The following is a 21933-nucleotide window of genomic DNA, read 5'->3' on the forward strand; positions in this document are numbered from 1 at the left end:
TATTATTAACACTTTCTAGGTCTAGTTTTAACTTCAAAAAATTGACTCCTGATTATTTCCAAACTAGACTTTCTGTATAAAATGTTTGCTCCTTATCGGCACTTCCTCCGTTAAACTTCAGAGAAAAAATAAACATTAACCGATCAAGTAATCGAGTCTTATATTATCATCCATGAGGTTCATCTGAAAGAGATGGGTAAGCCGCAAAGAAAAAAACGCTCTCACAAAAACATTAAAGACATTAAAAAAAGTCATAGAACACGAAATAGGACAAAAGACGTTGATCAAATACATGATGAAATTGACCTAATTCCTTTCAAAAAAGACAACATACTTCATCAAAAAATAGACCCAGATTTGCCTGGAGATGGACAATTCTACTGTTTGTTTTGCGCGTATGTTAATTTTCTGAACACTTAATTTTGCCTAACGATTTGAAGCCTTAAAAACTTTAAAATGATATCCTTTGTAACTATGAACTTTTGAAATGGTCATGTATAGCTTGAAATTTTTTTAACTCAATTTTTTTCCTTATCTAACTTGTATTCACGTTCTTAAATGCTCAGTTTTGCTTAATTGTTTATTATCACCAACTGAATGTTCCATACAGTTTATTCCAAATAACGCCTGATTACCAATAGTGCCTGACATTCAGATTTTAACATATTAACAAATAATACATCTCAATATCTTAATATTAACATATAATACATCTCAGTATCTTAATATCAATGCATAGATATGAGTTCTCACATCTATGCGTCAGTATTAAGATACTGAGATGTATTATATGTTAATATTAAGTTATTGAGATGTATTATATCAGAAAGTTCTCTTGATTTTGGGACTATTTGTTTAATACAATACAAATACAAGATAATTGTTATTAGAGGCAATCACCCTCTTTCATTTATCAGGCAAATCACTTAAATTAAGTTGCAAAGAAATTACCTATTGCCAAGCCTCTCATCAGCAAATGTCACATCTTCTATGGGATTGCTCAGGGACCAAATAAAATAAAAATCTATTGGGACTAGGTATACAGGAAGACAAGTGCAAATCACTGTTGCTATAAAAAATAAGGTTATTAGTTTATGTCCACTTATGAACTGGTATCAATAACAATATTCTGTTTTATTATGTCACTGTATAAAGTTAAAAAGTATAAGATAAATATAATTAAAGCTTTTCCATGCTAAGTATTTAAAGAATAATTTTTTTATAATAATTCTGTAATGATCATTATGTTGCTGCTTGATATCATGATTTTTTTTTACTGTTTTATGTTTATCGTATGTTTAATTGTTATTTCAATACCTTATGATAGTAGACTTTTATGGTTTCTAATTTTTATCTTTTGGTTTAACATTAATTTCTGCTTAATTTTTGCTACCAACTCATAGGAGATATTTTATGGATGGCAAAACTTTATTAGAACACAAAAAGACAAAGAATCATAAAAAACGGTGATTTCTTTTGGGTTTGTTTTATAACTTGTTTTTGTGTGTTGTTTGAAAACACTTTACTTTTTAAAAATCACCCTTAGGTTAAAATGGTGTGAATGAATTTTTTTGCTCAACTAAGTTATAAGTAATGTAATTGAAAGGCAAAATAATTAAACTAATTGAAGAGAAATCATGAGCATTGATTAATCTTTAGGTTACGGGTAATGAAAGAAAAACCATATTCTGCAGCTGAATCTCAAATGGCTGCTGGAATGGGATCTTACACAGTTAATCCAAATGTTAAACCAATTGGTGAAAAAACTTTGTATAATGAACTTTTAGTGCCACCTGCTTCTTTGTTGAAAACTTCACAAGAGATGGAAGACTTGAATATAAGTTGATTTTTTTTTTTGTAAAAACATGAAAAGTGTTGTTTAAAGTAAATATAAAATCTTTGACATTTAAATTTCTTTTTCAACATATAAAAGAAAACTACAAAGAAAAAATCATTTTTAACATGGAATTTTCCATCTCTCAAATGAAGCAAGTTTAGTATAAGTGTTTCTCATAATATTCGCGTTGGTGTACATGTGATGTAAATGCATGTATGTAAATGTTTTGCAAATAAATATTGTTACTTATTTGATATTGTATTTTTTATAGATAATAAGTACAAGTTCACATGGGTTTGTTTTGTACTACTCCAGTGAAATAAAGTGTTGTAATAAATTCCTGTAGAAGTGAACGAAATGAAATTTTAATGATTGGACTAAAATATTCAATTTATAAGTTTTAATTCAAAGTCCACTTTTTTTTTTCTTTGAAAAAAGAATTTTTGAGTGTTTTCACCTTGTGAAGAAAAGTTGTCAAGTGATATTGATAATGTCATCAACAATCTTTTTGGAACCAGCGATAATTAATTAGAAGGATGAATTAGAAATGATGAGAAAGATAAAATTTATTGGTCATTTAATATCGAGTTCTTTAAACTTTGTGTAAAATGGAGCGGCACTGTTTTCGTAGAGAAGTTTCTCTTCTATCTAATGGTGTAAATAATATTTTAAAAACTTATTTTGTGTCATAGCAAATTTTAAAATTCTCACCCTCGTAAAAAAAAAAAAATTAAACCAGCATCTAAATTGATTTTAGGTAATAAGTTTGGTCAAATTTTTAGATTCACATTTTAGTATTGGGCAGACACGTCATGGATGTTATTTACGATATTACACGTATTTCCATTGACATTAACATCAGGTTGATATGTTGAATAACTCATTCGTCCCACATGCTCCAATTGTTAGACGTAGGTGTATGCTGTCGCAACAAACGAGTTTGACGTAAATAACGTACAGAGTTTTATGCAGCTACAAGTTTTCAAAAATTTAGCAAAAAAAAGTTTTAGTCACTGCAAGCAAAACGTTTTAGCTCCGTTGAAGCATTTACACCCAAACAAATAATCGCTTGATTTAAAAAACTGGCAGAAGGTATCAAGCAAAATTACAAATTGTTCTAGAAATTTAAGTACCACCTCAGTCTCTTTTATCATCTTCCTTCAAGCCTGATTCATCATCCTCCTCATCTCATATAATATCAGTCAGCATAAAACTCGCAAACTTCAAGTTTTAACATCACCAGTGACCAGTTTAACTCAAACGTATCAAATGTTGCAACATTTCAAAGACTCGCCAACATGTTGACACCCACAAAAAAAAACAAAAACAAGAGTCAACATTCTGAGAGTTAAAGATCAGTGTCTTAGTACATCTTAGGTGTTCGAAGAATGTAAACTAATGAAAACTAAAGTAAAGCGAGACGATGAGGCCAAACAGTAAAATCAATTTAAGTAATGTGAGGTTGGCTTCAGTAAAACTTCAGATAAAAAACTCGACAAGTGCACCATTCAAAAAAGCAGAGACAAGACGAAGACATCAAGAGTTGCTAAAAGTATTGGAGAGTTTGGGAAAAAGGGCCTTTTTTTGTTTGTTTGTTTTTTATTTTTTTATTTTTTTCTTACTTATAGCAAGGAATGAAAAGTTTTATAACAACAAGAACATAAAAATTCTGAATCAAACATCCACGAATAAATCATGTGAAAATATTCTGTATAAACACGTCTGACAGTTGTAACTAACAACAGCTTTCCAAAAGTTAATGCTCTTCCATTAACGGTTTATACATTATTTTGTTTACAATCTTGTATTCTTATAAATCAGCTATAAAAGCTGTAAAAATTTTTTAATAACGTTGTTTAATCGTAATAGTTGTTGCTTTAGAATAAATTCTTTAAATAGAACATCGAAAAGAAGATAAGTTAAACAATAGTAAATAAAGTACAAATACTGAAAAAAAAAAGATACATAATTGTTATGGTGAAATGAACGTGAATTTTTTTAAACCATAAAAGTTTTAGACGGCTAAACAAGAAGCCGTAAAAATAGAGAAAATACGAAACTTTTTTTAAAATCTCCTAAAGTCTTGAATTTTTACACTCGGTTAGCTCAGTATTCTAAGTTATGGTTATAAGCGTGCAGCATTACAACAAAAATTTGTACAATATCAATTTATGCTGTTAATTGATCGCTAAATAAGAAATAATTTTTTTCGTATATACTTTTTCATTATATGAAAATATCATGTAACAATTTACCCAATAAATATAAAGTGGTCATAATCATCATTTTTAAAAGATTTAAAACATACTAACTTCCAAGCTGAAACTTCAACTGGAGCAATATTTTGTTGTTTCGAACGTACAAAATTAATTTCCCAGAGTCAAAAAAGGGTAACAATATATTTTTGTTGTTGTATGAAATGTTTCAAGTTTGGTTTTTACGCATTTTTTAACTTGCATTTCAAATATTAAGTTAATTTTGGCAGTATAATCTAACTTTCATTCAACTGGCAAAATTTTTCTGAAAAGCATTTTGATTTCCCGCAGTGAATCTTGTTTTGTTTTAGGTTTGAGAATGGCTGCTTTAAATGGGCATAAATGCCCAGATCTTTCTTCAGGTATACATTTTGTTACACACCTGTCCGTCAAGCTGTTAAATATTTTATAAACCTTGCCGAAACTCCAATTTCGATCTTCAACATCAGCAAAAATTTATTATTATTAAAATAAAAGTTATTTCACCTGTTTTTCTTTCTAATTCTAAAGGTACCGGCACAAAAAAAAGGCAAAGCAATCTGTAATCCCTCCTAATGTTAAACCAACTCCTCTTTCTGAAGAGATGCCTATTCCAACTTTTTAAGGTCTTTTTCTCCTCAAAAAATAAATACAGCAAATCTCTTTATTGAAGCTGAAGAAATAAAGTCAAATGAAATCATGTTCTTCACATTCATAGGACCCTAAGTATTTTGATATTTATGAACTGAATGACTTAGAATGTGGTTTAGCAATTTTCAGATTGAAGAGTGAAGTTTAGCACTTTCTTGAAAGTTCTGCAAAAGTTTCATACTTTCGGACCTTTGTTAGTTTTTTTTTTCAGAAGACGAGATATAGACAAAAGAATATCAGGGCTGTTTGTTTACAGCCTTGATATTCTTTTGTCTATATCTCGGCTGTAAACAAACTTGTCTTCTGAAAAGAAAAAAAAACTAACAATAATCTTGGTGCAGTATTTGACGGCAAAGGTGTTTTCTTTTTAGAAGTCAACAGAGAGCAAAAGGTTTTTTTTGACTGTAAATTGCGTATTTTATACCTCCATTTTGCCACAATAAAAAATTGATTCATAAATTTTTGTTGAAATGTTTAAAATTTTATAATTAAAAAGAAACTTATCATAAAATCAAATAAATCATGTAAATACGATATGTAAATATTTCTCTTTAGGTAGTTCGAGTGATTTCATCTTTAAGATAAAACGTTGTAAGAAAAATTTACAATAAAATTGTTTTTCATGGCTTTTATATCCAGTCAAAAAAAAAACAAAAACAAATCGAACAACTTTTTAATCATAAAATACATTTTTCAAATAAAATATAATCTATTGACAAAAGTAAAAACAATCCTGGTATTGAAAACTAAATTATTTAAATTCCGATGAACTAAATTCAAAAACGTTTCAATAAAACGAAAAGCGTTTTCTTATACTCGATATCATTTTGATGTTTAATGATGCACGCTTTTCAATGACCAAAAAAAAAAAAGTTTTATAAACAAACGACACCTCGTACACATTCCCCATTCACATTTAAGGAGCTTGTCTCCTTATGAAGCCAACAGTAAAAAAGTAAATAAAAGATTTCATTCTTTTAAAAAGTTCTCTTGACATTTTTTAATAGAGAAAGTTAGAATTTTTTTTTATGTAATTGCAAAAATAATAAATTCGGTACAAATTCGATATTCTACAACTATACACGGGGAATTAAAACGATTCCATTGACCAGCAAGATTTTGCAGCGAAGCGTTTTCTACAAATAATTTAAATTTCGTTTAAAGTCGACGGATCAACCATCAGTCTTATCGATGAAGAAAATAACCTTTGAGTTTATGAAATGTTTTCGTCGAAAATCATGTGTGAGTTATCTATAAGGTATTTGCAGTAAGAGTTTATCTTTGACATGGAAGTGAGGCTTGCACTCTCAGTATCCGACCATAATAAATTAGGCCCGAACACGATCGCTAGACTCGCCGAGGTCATAAGATTTGATGAAGAGTGTTCTACCACCTAAAATCAAACAGGTTCCGTTTTTAAACTTAAGATTTTTAAAATTTTAAACGAAAAACAGAAACAAGAACTAAGAATAATTTAAACAAACTCACCTTCTCTAAAAACCGTAAAATGTATATGAGCACATCACGATTGAGGGGCGGTAAACTTTCAGTGAGCATTTGTCGAGTACACTTTAACCGGTCCTCTTCAGGTAACGCTAAAGGTAAATAGGTTTTAATTCATTAAAAGAAAGGAATAAATAAGAATAAAAAAAAAAAAAAGGACGCAAAAGGAACAACATACAGCAAACTTCCATTATTGGATCGTATAACTTAAATGTCAATAGTGGTTCAGGCAGCTCACGTAAAAATTTTTTTAATAGCGCAGTTGCAAGATGGACGTTCGAAGTTGAAAACGCAGCTATCTGACCTAAAGTTTATGCAGAATTTTCAAAGTAGGAAGATTTCAACAAGTAAAACAAAAAAAAAAGAAAGAGAAAACAAAAATAAACTTCTTTGATACCTACCCATGTTAAACGCATCGACGGCTTCGTTTACTAAATTTACTTGAGCCGATCGACGAAATATGCCTTCAATGTCTAAGGCTAAAATATGAAAAGGTGTTTATTAAAACAAAATTCCGTCAGGAAACATTTTGATTAAATGTGAGGACTTCTTACCGTTTTCTTCTATGAACTCAACGCAAGAACTAATGACAATTGGAACGTGGCGTTCGGGATGCTTCTTTTTTAGCCTAAAATTTTTCGTAAACAAATTAAGTATCGATCAAATATGGAGAAAAGAAATTCTTCTAACAAAACACTTTCTTACTCTGCCAGAGATATTGAGAACTGCTGAGTTTTTGGGATTTCTTTTGTTTGCGAGTTTATTACGGGTTTCATTTTGTCGACAATAATTTTGTCATTTCTAAAAATAAATTATGACTATAAGATTACACTATCAATTTTATTAGGAAAAACGACACTTTTATTAGACAATTATTCAATCTTTTATATAATATTAAAAAAACTCACTCTTTAACTTCTTCAGGGATATCGAGCTGATCGATACGAACGTGAGGCGTCAATTCATCCAATTTTGAAATGTTATTAATTTTTTTGCCGAACTTTTTACTGCCATCGAAAAGAAAAAGAAAATCATTTACCTGCGAATTACCATAAAAAACTATGTATACAATAATTAACTCTAAAGTACCTTATAAACGGGTAGAACATATTAAATGCGATTTTTATAAAATTACTTGGGTGAACGATGTAAAACGCTTTTAGGTTCTTTTTGTATCTAAAAAATTAAAAGTTAAGTGTGAACACAGTTTGTAAAGATTGCAGAATTTTATCTAAAATTGCTACATGAACTATGATACATCAGAAAGTTTTTGATGATACATTAGAAATCTTTTTATGACAGATGATAGATACTTAAGTGACAGATGACATCCATTAACATTAAAAGTCTTACATCTTTTTGTCATCCTTTGAACCAATTTTCTAACCCTAAATGGCTTTTTTAAGCATTCTCCCCATTCTGTTTTATATGCAATAGTAAAACCAGCCAAACTTTCAAATGAAACATTTTAACATAAGGGCATTAATTTTTTTTTAATGCTTAAAATTCTGAAGCAAAACTTGTAAGGGTTTTTTTTTATGAAAAATATTTTATTATTGACATTTGTAAGCAATAAATACACTTTTTCACTAAGATTTTTCCCTAGAAGTTTAAAAAATGGATTTTTCCCTGCAAGTTACTAAATAAAAAAAAGGTAAAAAGAGAAAATTTAGACTTAAAAAAAAACCATTTTTCCTTCAATAGCTCACTTTAGATCAACTTAATAACAACCTCACTTACTTTCTGTCGAGTTCTTTGTAGACCTGCAACAACCACTTGAAGGAAGGCTTATTTATACTTCTTAAACCATAGTGGAAATAAACAAGAGTGTAATCATTTTCCACATAACAGTCCAAAACCTCTTTTAAAAAACTGTAAAAGTAAAAAATTAAAAGTTTTCAAAAAAGTTAGAGGTTAACATGTTAAACAATTTTTTTTTAAAAAAAAACATAAATTCAACAAAAACATAACTAACCATAGCAATTGCTGGTGATCAATGTCTTTGCGGTTTGGCAAACGACATGCACTAAAGGCTATAATAGGACGCCCCGCTAGATCATCACCTATATAAAAAAAGACAATCTGAAAAATTAGGGTCAATCAATGAAAGATTTGAGAGAAACAGAGATCATAAATTCAAGAGGAAAAGAGAAATAAGCATACCAGCAACCTGAAATATTTTCAACTTTGCTATGTCAGCATATTTATTTTGTAACTGCTCAGTAGTTGATTGTGATTCTATTTTCTTATCAACTTTTAATGTGACAGCAGCTTTAGACTTTAAGAGGGAAGGGTGTTCTGCATCTTCTGGCTCATAAAGAAAATCTCTGACTTGCTCTAAAATTTAAATACCACTTTTGTAATTGGTTGATAAATGATGTTAACTTCATGCCCACTTTTACATTTAGATATTTTTAACAATAAGAAACTATGAAGGTCGAAATTTATTCAATTAAAAGTCAAAATACATGTTTTGTGGATCCATTTCAAAATCCATCTACAACTCATGTTGATGAGAACTGATAATATTTCTCCAAATATAATTCATATTTAAAATTTGGAACATTTTTAAAATTTTCAACACTTTTAAAGTTTAAGATTATAAAAAAGTCACTTATCAAATGAAACCTACAATAAAAAGACAGCTTTTAAAGCTTGATTTATTACTTAACTTCAAGAAAACCAAAAAGCTGACTACAAATGATGAACCTGCCAAAAAAAATAATTTACTTTGTTATTTTAATAAAAATACATATTTTAAGAAATGTTGAAAAATAGCTGCACTTTATATATGCAACTTGCAATTGAGTAATTCCAGATCAAATAGACCAGTCAAGTCATCAAAAATTAAAAATTTTTTTTGAGTAAAAAAATATGCTGACTGGAAAACTAAGAACTACTCATTTGGAGATGGCTTTAAAGGCCTATTTGTACACAATTGTTTGCAACAATGAAGCTTTAGCCTTAAGAGAAAAATTGACCTTAATCTATGCTTAAAAATGCTACCCTTTGATTTAATACCCCTAGCTTCAGCTTTAAAAGTGCTGGACTTCAATGGCTTGGTGGTCAAGCTGATTATTTTGCTAGTGTTACAGGTGTGTTGACATTTCGGTAACTTTAAAAACTAAAACTGTAAAAAAGTGCCATTATTAGGAAAATGAAAAAAAAAAAATAAAAAATAAAAAAAAACAAACAAAAAAAATATATATATATATATATATATATACACCACAAACACTTTTTGGGCAATATATAATTTTTTTTCTGCTAAATTTTCATTGAGTGTAAAAAGGATGAATACAGCTTTGTTTTGAGTATCTTTTATTTTGGAAGCATAAATCAATAGAACATACTTGAGTGCAGCATATTTATTTGCTCACCACTTTCACTGATAGCATGTAAGTATAGAGTTTTTGTAATTAAAAAACTAGGCAGGTTTAAAAAGCATTTGAGTCATACAAGAAAAGTTAGGGTGAACAATTTTCGAATAAAATATTCAGTAAACTTACTACCTCTAATATGCAAAAAACTTATTTCTATACTATTTTGCATCGTTAGAAACAGCCCAAGTTTGTAAATAAAACTTTAATTTTTTTTTATTATTTACATAATATAGAGATATATTAAGTACCAATAAGAATGGATGATTGAAAACCTACCCTGATAATATTCTTCAATTCAGCAACATGGCAAATGTACAGTTTTATTGGTCTGCATATTAAGATTTAGACGATTAAATAAAAGACAATTGCATAGTTAAACTTGATAATAAAAAAAGTTTTTCTTATTTGAAAACCTTTAGTTAATCAAATATTGCACCCAAATGGTATTAAGTCTATCATCTTGATTTTAAATCATGTTTCAAATCATTACCTGTTAATATAGGCTTGAGAAGTCACCAATTGTGTATGGCACTTTATCTCAGTATATATAGTCATTTACATTGGCATCAGTTTTGGAGAACCAATCAAAGTTATATACATAAAAATCTTTAGAATGTTGAAGATAAAAATGAGAATTAAACATTTGTCTACCAGTGACAGCTGACAAAAATGAAATCTTGAAATGCAAGAAAATGGGATTTCTATCTAGAAATAGAACTATCACTACTACAACAAAAAAAAAACAACAAAAAAAAAACAATAAGATTGATGATGTTGTTTTTGCTGTATCCAAACACTCATTCAGGCAAACTCTTGGCTTTAGTGTGTGCTTAAAAATCAATTTTCTACATTTTTATCTGAACTTATTTCTCTATCAAATTGTGGAACAGTGAATGACAAGTGGCAGGAGCACTTTCATCAAGATATAGCCGCTATCAAGGTAAATGGAGCCCATCAATGCTTGCAGACTATTGCTGAACAACTGTAATTGATTATTCTTCCTTTGAATACAAAAGAAAAGTAAAGAGAAGCAGAAGGGACACAAACTGATTTCAATTTTTGAACATTTTATCAATTTAGATTATTTCATATACTCACTTCCAATATAATTTAAGAAAACTTATTCAGCATAACAAATAAAAAATGGGAAACATAATCTTTCCATTTTTATGAAAATTAGAAGCAGTTAAAAGTTGTTTTATTTAAAGTCAGCATGTGAAATTCATTAGGGAATGGAAATTCATTAGGAAATTTTCCATCTTTTACTTTTTAAATATTGTTATCTCCTTTAATTAAAATTGACTTTGAAAATTTTCATTATAAAAAGAAATTACAAACTCATTTTAAAAACCCAGACATGTGACATTTATTAACTTAAAAGAAGATAGCTGATTTTGATTTTAACTTTAGTGTGAATTACATTATTTTTAAAACTAGCTTAGATATAGTTTGATTTATATTAACTAAAAACTATAGCCACACATGTTTGCTAACACAACATTCCAGTATAAAAACCGCTCTAAACTTAAGCTATAAAAATACTCTATATAAAATATTTCTATTTTGAATTTTATATATTTTTAGCTTATAACTACCTTGTTCAGTTCTCTTGTAGAAATCACTTGAAGTTTCTCGCTCACCAAGGACACAAAAATCATCTGCCATGATAAGCCGGTTACCATTGTTTATATTTTCCATATCTTGAGCAGATATTGTAAGTTTCTTCATTTTCAATTTAAACTTAAATCAAAAAAATTATGAAAGTTCAAACTTCAAATAAAAACCTGGACATACGGCTACAAAAATAAAATATTCACTAAAGTTAAATAATTATATGCAGATTGACTGCCTATAATCATATGATGTTATAAATGCATAAAATGAAAAGTTTTTACAGCATTTCCAATATTTTAGTTTGTAAAAAGTATCTAATTTATAAACTTATAAAGGATTGAATTTATAATATAGTGTAAATATATGTTTCATATAAATCCTTGAAAATTAATTTTCCGAAAAATAAACTATATCACATTCTAATAAAGCAAACAGTACCAATATGAATGATTTCAAAATAATGTGAAATCAATAATTACAAAATAAACTAAAAAACTCTATAAAAAAATATGTAATTGTAATAGACAAAAAAAAAAAACTTCTTCTAACTGATTATGCATATATATAGGTAAAACTACTAAATGTAAATAATTCATGGTTTTGTGCATATTGCAACATTCAACCAACTCAATAATTTATCTATACATTTTCTATACAAGATTCTTATTTCTATTGATCCTATTATTTAGATTAAAAAAACAAAATAACTATCTAATAAATAAATAAAATGAAGAAAATAAAAAACTACTATGAGCTTATATAAAATAAAATATTTTTATAAATAAAATATTTATATATTAAAATTAAGCTGATAATATAAATATTGTTTTAGAAAAGGTCTACAATGCATCAATGTTTGTAAAGCGTTTTCCTAATATTTCTAACTCCCAATTAGATAATTGCATAAGAAATCCTGCATTAGGACATGAGCAAGACCTCCGTGCCTTTAAAGTATTAAAGGCTATCTCTAACTTTAAATTTTTAAAACGTATTAAATAAGCTAAAGTCAAAGTAGAACTTCGACTAATACCTTGGTTACAGTGCACTAGGACACGGCCACCAGTTGTTATTGCAGTATGAATAAAATTAGAAGTCTCATAAAAATGCTGAAACATATTTGTCTCGCTGTTATCTTCAAGTGCTATTTTTAAGTATTTTATTTTGTTAGGAAATGCATTTTTATGCTCATTTGAAACATTCAAAATATGTGTAATCCTTAGAAACTGAATAATGACTGGATTTGACGCTTGATCACCTCGACCTTGATATAATTGATTTTTCAAAATAACTGATGGATAAATCAAAAGAGCTCTTCTATCAGTAATGGAGCATTTACTTTCTTTAGTGCATAAGAACGGGTAAAGAGATTTAAAACACATAAAGCCATCTTTGAGGACTAAAACATCACATGCCACATTTTTTTGGATAACATCATGAAATTGAATGAGCTGATTTGAGTATAAATCATTTTTCAATTCATCACTGTATAATACAATAACTGCAAACTTTGTGAGTGAAAAATTAAATTCAATATTACCAAGTGTTACATGATGAATTGCTGTAATAACATGGTTTGAATCATAAAACTCTTTTGCCCTACAATCAACAATCATTATGTTACATGGTTCATGAATATAGGCAGATATAGCACCATCGTTTAACATATTGTAGAGATCATGACAAGATATTATATCATCATGATCAATGAAATCTGTATCATTTGGTAAAGAAGGACCATTTACTTGTAGACTATATCTTTTTCCAGGTTTAAATGAACATGTGCTTGATTTACGTAATGAGCTTTTTGAAGGTTTGTTTGAAGATTCAGCTAAATAAAAACAGACACAAATATAAAAAAAACAGTAACGTAAATAATTTATCAAGCATATCTAACCTAGTTATAAATATATGAAAGGTTATTTTTAAACATTATAAACATTTAAACTTTTTTAACAAAGTCAAAAAAAAGTAATTTTATCTTAAATGAAAACAGAACATGACAGGTGTCTACTTCCAGGTTCTTATGTCATTTTATAACTTAACATACTTTGTGACTTTGTGTGACATTTATTAATAAAAGATATAGCTCTAACGACGAGAAAGTTAAAAAAATACATCATAGCTGTGTTTATCTTGCACCAGATATTTACGTGAAAATATAACTTTTTTTAATTTTAACTTATGCTAAACAGTTTTTCAAATTATTGGTCTAATATAGAATTATGAACAAAAGAACATCATTTGCCATAGATTTTAGGCTGTTACAATTTTTGAATATGTATTAATATGTATATACATATATACAAACACATTGATACATAGATACATAAATACATACATAGATACATACATATATACATACATACTTACATATGTACATACATGCATACATACTTACACATACTTACACATACATACATACATACATACATACATACATACATACATACATACATACATACATACATACATACATACATACATACATACATACATAAATACATACAAAATATTTATAAATTATCTATAAGTATAGACATTTACAATTTTAATACCAGTATAGCTTGTTGTTAAATGTCTTTGTCTTGTTAATGCAAGACCACTTTCACATTCACTAGCATTTGTTGTATGTTTATATAACAAAGATTGTATCTGCTGCATCTTATTGACTTTTTCAGGAGATGTAGTGGTATTTATTTGAGAACAAATTGACATTTTCCCACTAAATATATGATTTCTCGTTGACACAACAATACCCATGATCTACTTTTTAAATTTAAAGCTATTTTAAGAAAAAAGGGTTAAATATATTTACATATGAAAATAGAATTTAAATTTGCTTATTATAGCATTGAATAAAACGACATGACTGGGCACTTAATCAGTTAATCAATTAGTAAATATTGTATATATAGCATAAACAAAAATAAAAGTAATTTGTTCTTATTTACGAACCTCTCTGTTTGAAGTCCTTGGTCAACATAATGGTTCCCACTATTTAGATTCTATTGCAATGAATAACAATTTACTTTAACAGTAAAAATTTAAAAGGTCAGCGCTTGTGATATCTTTAAAAGAATTTTACTCAAATTACAAACCGGCAGAAAGACGAACAGCGATAACAGATATTATTATCATAAATATCGTCTAGCAACTGCGAAAATGTTACGATTGCAAATTTCGGAAATCACATTTTTCGAATTGTAGTATCGTATATTTGTATTGTAATCGTACATTGTAATTGTAATAATGAATTGTAAAACCATAAAATGAACCTTTAAAAAAAGCAATACTTTTTAACCCATTAAACCCTTTTAAACTCATAGCACTCGATTTGGAAAGTGGTCCAAATGGAAAGCGTATTGTAACAAAAAAAAATTGAATAAATAGGGTGAGGTGGTCTGGCGAAGAACTGGGCACATTTTAAAATTATTTTAACCAATTTTAACTGCAGAGGTGTGGGCTGAATCTTATTAACGTCCACACCTCTTTACATACTTTCTAAATTACTGTCAATAATTTTGGGATTAAACCATTTGAATTGACGGATTGACGAAAAATGGTCTGTTAATGAGTCTAATTCTTAAAGTTAATTCTTGAATTTTTCAAGAATTCGACTTTCTGAAAGTCTTCAAAGCTTTTAGAGTAACTCAGCTCAAAAAGCGGAAAATGAAACTTTTAGAGTCTTTCAGGAAACAGCGAATGAACACAAAACTTCCACCTTAATATTCAAAGTATTCAAGAGCTAAAAGAGACAGCACATCATCCAAAATCAAATATCCATTTATCCCCGAGCTTCAAAAGAACTAAAAACAGCTCAAGATGAACTTTAAGAATGAAAAGATTATCACAGAATCTCATGATTATGTGAAACTTCTATTTAAAGATGTAAAAATTAAAGATTGATCTTTTTTATTTCTCTAAGGAAATTTATCAAGAATACAAATTTAAAAACTATTTAAAATAAATGAAATTCAGGTCTTTAGGTATTTGAGTCTCCTAAAAAAGGTTTTTACAAAGAATTCCATGCAGTTTTTTATATTTTAATTACATTTAAATTTTTATCATCTAAAAACTTTTTTAACAATAGTTAAAGTATGAAGAATTAAACAAAGTACTCATGAGAAAAGTGCTCAAAGATTTCATGGAAATTGGTTATTTAGAAATTTACTAAACGATTCAGTAGTTCCTGTTATCAATGTTAGTAATGGTCTTTCTTTGAACACTTCATTAAACTTATATATATCCTCCAAAAAGATAAAGAAAATTAAGCCGCCACAGCAAAATACAAACAAAACTGTTGGTTATCGTATTGTTGTTGTTGACATTTTATCTCGTGTGATAAATGTTGTAAAAAATATTTACATTCTGCTTTAAATCCTCCAAATTTTTTTTTTCTATGAAACAAGATTTTTTCTTATGGCTATTAATTTGGCACACAAACAAAAAAATTGATATTTATTCTTCAAAGACATATTCTAGTAAGAAAATCTTTGATTTAAATATAGAATAGTTCATTTGGTGTGTGCACGTGGTCGAAAATTCTCAAGACTAAAAATGTTCTATTCTAACCAACATCCCCAAACCGATGATAATAAACAAGAATCACAGTAATAAAAACTCTCTGAATGTGCTAAAATTCTTGCTAACAAAAGCATTGATTAATGCTGCTAAAGATATTTGCCAGTCTACTTTAAATCTATTGTTTAACAGCATCAGTTCTATGCCAAATTATTGGCGCAGGTCAGTTGTATGTCAAATAAATTATTGTGGCTCCACTCCTGGTTTAAAAGCGGTTGCAGAACAAAGAATATTTAACCACTTGATTGCACAAAATAACACAAGGTATGTTAACTACTATAATGATGGTGATTGTAAAATCTATTCTTTATGTTAATAATACTTATTGTATAACGAGGATACTGATTGTATAATCGTATGTAGTGGATTGATAAATTTTTGAGTTCGTTATTAACGCCTAAAGTAAAAAAAAAATTACAAATTTGTCGTAAAAAAGCAGCTTATTAAAAAAATTAAGTATTTTTAATAAGCTGCTGTAAAATATCTTTTTGTAATTCCAAATTGGTGTCGATAAACAGATAAAGGAAAACGATTATTTTTAATTCAAAGTCTTTACTTAAGTAAGATCTCTAAAGAAAAGAAATAATTTTCCAAATCACTGTTGATGTCTTTTTAGATTACTTTTATCCCTTTTTCTTAGCCACACATTGCGTTCGCTATGCAATAATTTTAGGGTTGCAGCGTTAAACCCGCTCGCCACATACCCGTTACAGCCCCGCCAATATGAGGTTGTTTCTTGCGTTACGCCATTGTCATCCGCTTAATGATAGCGCTCGCTTCAATGTCCCCCATTAGTACAAATCCTCCCGATAAATGTAAAAAAGCTAAAAAGCGATTTAGGTGGAAACCGGTCTATTTCAGCCCTAAAAGGCCAGCCACAAAAAACCATTATTCGAATGCTTAACATCATCTAATATTGACAATAAACTAACTTGCAGGTTGTACTCAAAAAAATAATTTTAACCAAAAAAAAAAAAAAAGCAAAAAAAACATTCTTTTGTAAATTACGTATTAAAAACATCAAATCGAATGTTGGAGAAGCATATCTGGACTTCTTTCTAAACAATGGAAAGATGTACATAACAATGCATTTTAAAAAATCGGAATATTATTGATATCACCATTGCCATATATATTTATAGAAAACCAGAACTAAATGAGTTTTGTTTTAAATTATTGCCATATTTTAAAATAATACCCATTTAGTTCTGGATTTCTGAAATATGGAATATATATTTATACATCTTTTGTTATTTATACCAATTATTCTTTTAAATCAACTAAATCATGATATAAATTTTTTTTCAAAAGCTTTAATTAAATAAATTCAAACAAAAACGTAGCTGCAAAAGTTGGAAGTAAACCCGAACCTAGGTTACTTCAGTTGTATGCAATAACTGGGGAGATGAACAAAATATTCCGTAGGAAAACTCTTTTTAAAAAATATTTAAAACAATATAAAATACTAACACAACTTTTAAACCCTTTCGCTATAACTTGGTTAATGGCAAGTTTTATATGTATATAAGTGTCAAATAAAACAAAGATAAACATTTTCTATAAACTCGTGAAAAATTTCCAACTGGTGAAATAAAAACTGTAAAACATATTGAAAAAAGAAGAATAAAAAAATAGATTTTAATCCTGCATTATTTTTCCGAAATAACGCAACAAAAAATATTTGTATAATATTTTAGGCATTACAAATATAAACTTATCTTTGTTAAATGAAGAAGTAAAGTGTGGAGTTTCATTCTTAAAATCAGATCCTAAATGTTTTAGTGTTACATAAAGCAAGAAACCATTGCATAGAGATTTAATGCCTAGTCCTTTTTTTTCAAAAAGTATTTTTTTTTTTTGAAAGTTCAAATGTTGAAAAGCTTTGAAAGTTAAAAAAATCTTTTACTTTTGATTTGAATTAATAACCAAAAAAGACTTGCTGAATAAATAGCTCTCAATTACATTAAATTTACTATTGTGAACCTAGCTTATAAAAAAATACAAAATGAATAAAAAAAGAAAAAAAAAAACCGAAATAGAAAAAAAAAACAGAAACATGGACATTCATGATGTGCTTTTTATCCTTTTAATCTTCTTAAGAAATATTTTCGAAATCTTCATCGAAAGATAACTCTCCTTTTAAAAGATGTTCTCCCGATCCAATAGCAATAGAGATAGGATGGTATTGATATGTTAAGCCGTTATCCTCAGTATTTTATTTTATTTTTATTTAAAACTAAATCGCAATCAAAACAGCATAGTTTTGATACCCCCATAAAAAAACAAACGTTGCTAAGTACATTGTTAAACAAGTTCAGCTCGGCATGAACTTTGTTTTATTTGACAGAGTGGGTAGAAATCTACGTTCAAAATTAAGTAGCAGCCTAGCAGAAAAACAAGATTGTTTTCGGAAACTGAGTAAATAGCTGCGCATGGTTTCTGAACTGTTAATAAGTTAGCCAAGGCATCTAAATAACGAGCGTCTTGATACGGTTTAAATTTTTTCCAATTGTCGTTATAAATCCCAGCCCTCGAAGTTTTTCCTTTTTTTTGTCTTTCTATTTGTGAGACTATCTGTAAGTTAAACCATTGATCAGAAGTTAATTAGAACATAAAAAGAAAGAAACCACAAGTTATAAAATTTTTAGAAAGCATATATGGCGGTATTTACCAGGGATTAACACTCTCCTGTTCGCGTCACTCTGCTGTAAACTAACGGTTAATAATAATAATAATAATAATAATAATAATAATAATAATAATAATAATAATAATAATAATAATAATAATAATAATAATAATAATAATAATAATAATAATAATAATAATAATAGTAATAATAATAATAATAATAATAATAATAATAATAATAGTAATAATAATAATAATAATAATAATAATAATAATAATAATAATAATAATAATAATAATAATAATAATAATAATAATAATAATAATAATAATAATAAATTCTTATATAAAATTTTTTTTTTACCTAAAACAGTTAGATTAATTTGGTAATTCTAAAATTATTAAAAATGGTTGAAGATGAAAAATAAAGTCAACTTAAGTAGTGAAAAATATGAATACTTTTCCGGAAAAAATAAACCAAATATTAAGCATAAATTTAACATTTTTTTGAATTTTAAAATTGTTCATAGTTTTACACTTTTACAATAAACCTTTTGATTTTTCCGTATACTTCAAAAAATATACGGAAAAATCAAAAGGTACATGGTGAAAGTGTAAAACAACATGTCACTCCAAACTCTTTGGTTTTTCATGAAAAAACATTCTTGCAATAATACTTCTAAATTTGTAAGGGGAAAAGAAATAATCCCATTTTGATTGAGACTAACAGGATCCTAACAACATACCCAGCTAACCAACACGTACGAATTTCGAACGATAGAGTTAGATTTCCTAGATACATTTCTTTCAAAATGCCTTGTTCGGAATACACCTGGTGTAGGTCAGTGTGATTGCTGTAGAACCCACATGGTTTATTTCAGCTAGATATTGCTTAAATATATAAACTCTAAAACACTTGTTACAAAATTGCTTTTTAACATTTTTTTTATCAAAAAGACTTTTTTAACTTTAGGCAATACTCTAAACAGGAGTTACTACGAACTAACAGGAGTTACTACGAATCATGTGGAAGCAATGTGGTGTCGAGCAAAATCAAAATAAAAAGCAATGATTGGGCTTACTAATCGTGAAATGATTCCAGATTTCTTGTCCGAGTTTATGTGAATACAACGGTTTGATGAACATTGCTACTTTCACTTTTGGACCCAAACTATAGCAAGTTATCCTGTGTGAATTCAAATGCAAAAAGCGAAGTGAATTTATTCTAAGTGTTTAATTTATAACATGTAAATAAATAAAAACTCAGTTTTGTGTTCTTATAGCTTACTAAGGGTCTGCGTCTCGGAATCGTTTTCTCGAAATGAACCGGAACAAGAATAACGAGACGAGAAATGTCCCGGAAAAAATTTACGAATAAACTGTCCCAGAATAAAATTAAAAACCGGGACAATAAATTTTCTTCCGGAATTTAAAAATTGTATCCCGGATATCATTGTCTCGTCTCGAATAAAAAAATAACGAGATGCAGATGCTTATAGTTTACGCTTTTTTTGGTCATTAGCTACGCCTGAGCAAGCTCGAGAGAAATTAAAGAAAATTACGCAATATTTTAAAATAAGTACTTATACGATGAAAACCACTTTAATATGATGAAATTCACTTTAGTTACCGTGATATTTAAAATGACGAATACAAGGGTTTTTACTAGGATTTTTTAAAGCTTTTACTTCGAATTAGAGTACATTCCGTTGATTTTTAAGTTTATGTTCTTATATTTTTCTGAATCAGCATAAAATTTTTATAATCAATTTTGAAAAAAGGGGGTACAAAAGTGCAGTAGCGCCTGGTTATATTAGAAATATTTGTAACCAACAAGAAATGGTTTCTAACATAGCAATATCTCACCAGCCAAATTAAAAACATTGGCGTCATTTAAAAAACTAGATCCGACAATAATGCTGACTCTAGAAAAACCTCTGCGGACTTAATAAAATCAAAAACAAAAATCAAAACACGCTTGATAATGGAGTCATACTTACTGGAAGTGGTAACATTGCTCTGTAACGACGACCCGTCCGGTAATTTCAACAACTTTATCAGTAATTGATGTAAGAAAAAAAAAAAAATAAATAGTACTCTATATAATAATTAAAAATGATTAATTCGCGAAATTCTTTATGATGTGAAAATATTACACCGCGTGGTTAAGAAAGAAACGTTGCGGTCATATTTATTCTTTTATTTTTATTTCTCTTGGGGATGGGTAGCAATTATATGATCGTTACTTATCATTTGGTCACGTTCTCCGTAGTGAAATACCGTTTTAAAATTAATGCGTCACACAAATCCTAGGTGAGTCGACACACCAAGTTCTACTCAAACTATGTTTAAGCTCGTCCTCTTTCTCTCCTGTAGTGCAGTAGGAAGCTAACTGACGCCGTGGCACTATACATTTTTGAACCATCCCATATCCCCGAAAAACACATCTTTAACAATAAAACAACACTCTTTAAAAATAAAAAACAGCACTAAAAAAAAAAAAAAGAAGGAAAACTCTATTGTAAATTGCAAAGAAGGAAATTAAAATGAATTAGTGACCTAATCTTACTTTTAAAAATAGGACTATACAACATCCAGGTCGGAACACCCAGACCGAAACAGATTTATTTGCACAAGCCGTCCGTGAGTTTCTTGTTACTTAAAACAGAAAAAGTACCGTGCAAAAAAATTTTACATTTGTTATCACTTTTAAACAATATTAGCGATTCGTTGTGTATCTTTCAACTTTAGATTAGAGCTCTTTACATTGAATGCTAATTTCTGCCAAAGATAAAACTAGTCGACACCGAAGTTCTTTACTTTAATAGATAATTTTTGTTAATTTTAGGATGCTAAATTCAATCTGAAAACCTCATCTCACAAATTTCCTATGAAATGAAATATGCATTCATATAAAATGAAATATAAGTACGGTGAACAATTTATTAAAGATATCATCTTCAAGTTTTTCTACAATTATAAAAAAAAAAGTCCTGATGTAGAAAATAAAGAAAGCAGGTATTTCATTAAGTGAACAGTCTTTATTTTAAACATCTTCTGAGAGATGAACCAAACTGTGAATATTATAAAGTTTCTACAAAAGAATTAAGCAAGCCTCTAGCATAAGTAATGACCACCTAAACTCAATATTACGGTTTAACGAAATAAAACTTTAATACTTAAAACAGAAACAACCAGTATAAGAAAATGTTTATACATATCGCCATAGCAGCCGAAAGAAAATTCGGGCCCAGGACCACTTGAAGCGTGCTCTGGTCATTGAAAATTAAAAATTAAAATTAAAAATGAAAATTAATTAAATCTTTTTTTAATTAATTAAAGTCAAAACTATTTAAATCTTTTAAAAATTTTTTTAAAAAATGATTTGTACACACACGGGGCCCCTAGAATCTTCCCCGTCCACACCCCTCTCTCAGCGGCCATGCATATCGCTATGATGCACAGCTTTCAAAATAAGAGGAGCAGAACAAAGTAAAAA

General features: G+C 28.3%; 4 protein-coding genes across 7 annotated transcripts; 2 read left to right on the forward strand and 2 right to left on the reverse strand.

Annotated features, from left to right (window-relative positions):
• The first annotated feature begins 111 nt into the window (after positions 1-111).
• Positions 112-2086, forward strand: LOC145195363 (zinc finger protein 593-like). The gene is made up of 3 exons (XM_080073197.2): positions 112-395; positions 1404-1466; positions 1660-2086. Exons 1-3 carry the CDS (start codon positions 193-195, stop codon positions 1844-1846), a joined length of 453 nt encoding a protein of 150 aa, XP_079929323.2. The 5' UTR covers positions 112-192; the 3' UTR covers positions 1847-2086.
• A 3192-nt stretch (positions 2087-5278) lies between these two features.
• Positions 5279-11392, reverse strand: LOC145192735 (rho GTPase-activating protein 1-like). Its single transcript, XM_090078561.1, has 12 exons — positions 11204-11392; positions 8389-8562; positions 8201-8288; positions 7966-8097; positions 7315-7401; positions 7134-7232; positions 6931-7026; positions 6780-6853; positions 6627-6704; positions 6404-6529; positions 6211-6317; positions 5279-6115 (listed from the first exon to the last, which is right to left on the reverse strand). Exons 1-12 carry the CDS (start codon positions 11334-11336, stop codon positions 5936-5938), a joined length of 1374 nt encoding a protein of 457 aa, XP_089934687.1. The 5' UTR covers positions 11337-11392; the 3' UTR covers positions 5279-5935.
• Positions 11393-11959: 567 nt separating this feature from the next.
• Positions 11960-14360, reverse strand: LOC145192827 (putative rhodanese domain-containing dual specificity protein phosphatase). Of its 4 annotated transcripts, none has more exons than XM_090078564.1 (3): positions 14178-14314; positions 13778-13944; positions 11963-13050 (listed from the first exon to the last, which is right to left on the reverse strand). In XM_090078564.1, the coding sequence occupies exons 2-3, from the start codon at positions 13935-13937 to the stop codon at positions 12062-12064; spliced, it is 1149 nt and encodes a 382-aa protein (XP_089934690.1). In that variant the 5' UTR covers positions 13938-13944; positions 14178-14314; the 3' UTR covers positions 11963-12061. The 4 variants fall into 4 exon arrangements, with proteins under 4 accessions (XP_089934691.1, XP_089934690.1, XP_089934689.1 ...); XM_090078563.1 differs by having other exon boundaries at positions 13778-13985; positions 14178-14303; XM_090078562.1 differs by having other exon boundaries at positions 11966-13050; positions 13778-14004; positions 14178-14360.
• Positions 14361-15728: 1368 nt separating this feature from the next.
• LOC149892580 (uncharacterized) lies at positions 15729-19607 on the forward strand. Its single transcript, XM_090079832.1, has 2 exons — positions 15729-16067; positions 19408-19607. The coding sequence occupies exons 1-2, from the start codon at positions 15811-15813 to the stop codon at positions 19517-19519; spliced, it is 369 nt and encodes a 122-aa protein (XP_089935958.1). The 5' UTR covers positions 15729-15810; the 3' UTR covers positions 19520-19607.
• The last annotated feature ends 2326 nt before the right edge of the window (positions 19608-21933 follow it).

The sequence above is a fragment of the Hydra viridissima genome, unplaced genomic scaffold (assembly GCF_058129835.1).
Source record: "Hydra viridissima isolate aposymbiotic clone 2 unplaced genomic scaffold, HvirCarnegie_v1 scaffold_2, whole genome shotgun sequence".
Classification (NCBI taxonomy): domain Eukaryota; kingdom Metazoa; phylum Cnidaria; class Hydrozoa; order Anthoathecata; family Hydridae; genus Hydra; species Hydra viridissima.

What these genes read in the sequence shown, in the direction of transcription:
- LOC145195363 (XM_080073197.2), top strand. Translation starts at nt 193, where the DNA reads ATGGGTAAGCCGCAAAGAAAAAAACGCTCTCACAAAAACATTAAAGAC. An exon ending in TTCTACTGTTTGTTTTGCGC is followed by an intron (nt 396 to 1,403) that starts GTATGTTAATTT and finishes ACCAACTCATAG; the next exon opens with GAGATATTTTATGGATGGCA. An exon ending in ACAAAGAATCATAAAAAACG is followed by an intron (nt 1,467 to 1,659) that starts GTGATTTCTTTT and finishes ATTAATCTTTAG; the next exon opens with GTTACGGGTAATGAAAGAAA.
- LOC145192735 (XM_090078561.1), bottom strand. Translation starts at nt 11,336, where the DNA reads ATGAAGAAACTTACAATATCTGCTCAAGATATGGAAAATATAAACAAT. An exon ending in TTCTCAATATCTCTGGCAGA is followed by an intron (nt 6,854 to 6,930) that starts GTAAGAAAGTGT and finishes GAAAAATTTTAG; the next exon opens with GCTAAAAAAGAAGCATCCCG. An exon ending in TCCAATAATGGAAGTTTGCT is followed by an intron (nt 6,318 to 6,403) that starts GTATGTTGTTCC and finishes ATTTACCTTTAG; the next exon opens with CGTTACCTGAAGAGGACCGG.
- LOC145192827 (XM_090078563.1), bottom strand. Translation starts at nt 13,982, where the DNA reads ATGGGTATTGTTGTGTCAACGAGAAATCATATATTTAGTGGGAAAATG. An exon ending in TTTAACAACAAGCTATACTG is followed by an intron (nt 13,051 to 13,777) that starts GTATTAAAATTG and finishes GTTTTTATTTAG; the next exon opens with CTGAATCTTCAAACAAACCT.
- LOC149892580 (XM_090079832.1), top strand. Translation starts at nt 15,811, where the DNA reads ATGATAATAAACAAGAATCACAGTAATAAAAACTCTCTGAATGTGCTA. An exon ending in ATTGCACAAAATAACACAAG is followed by an intron (nt 16,068 to 19,407) that starts GTATGTTAACTA and finishes TTTTAACTTTAG; the next exon opens with GCAATACTCTAAACAGGAGT.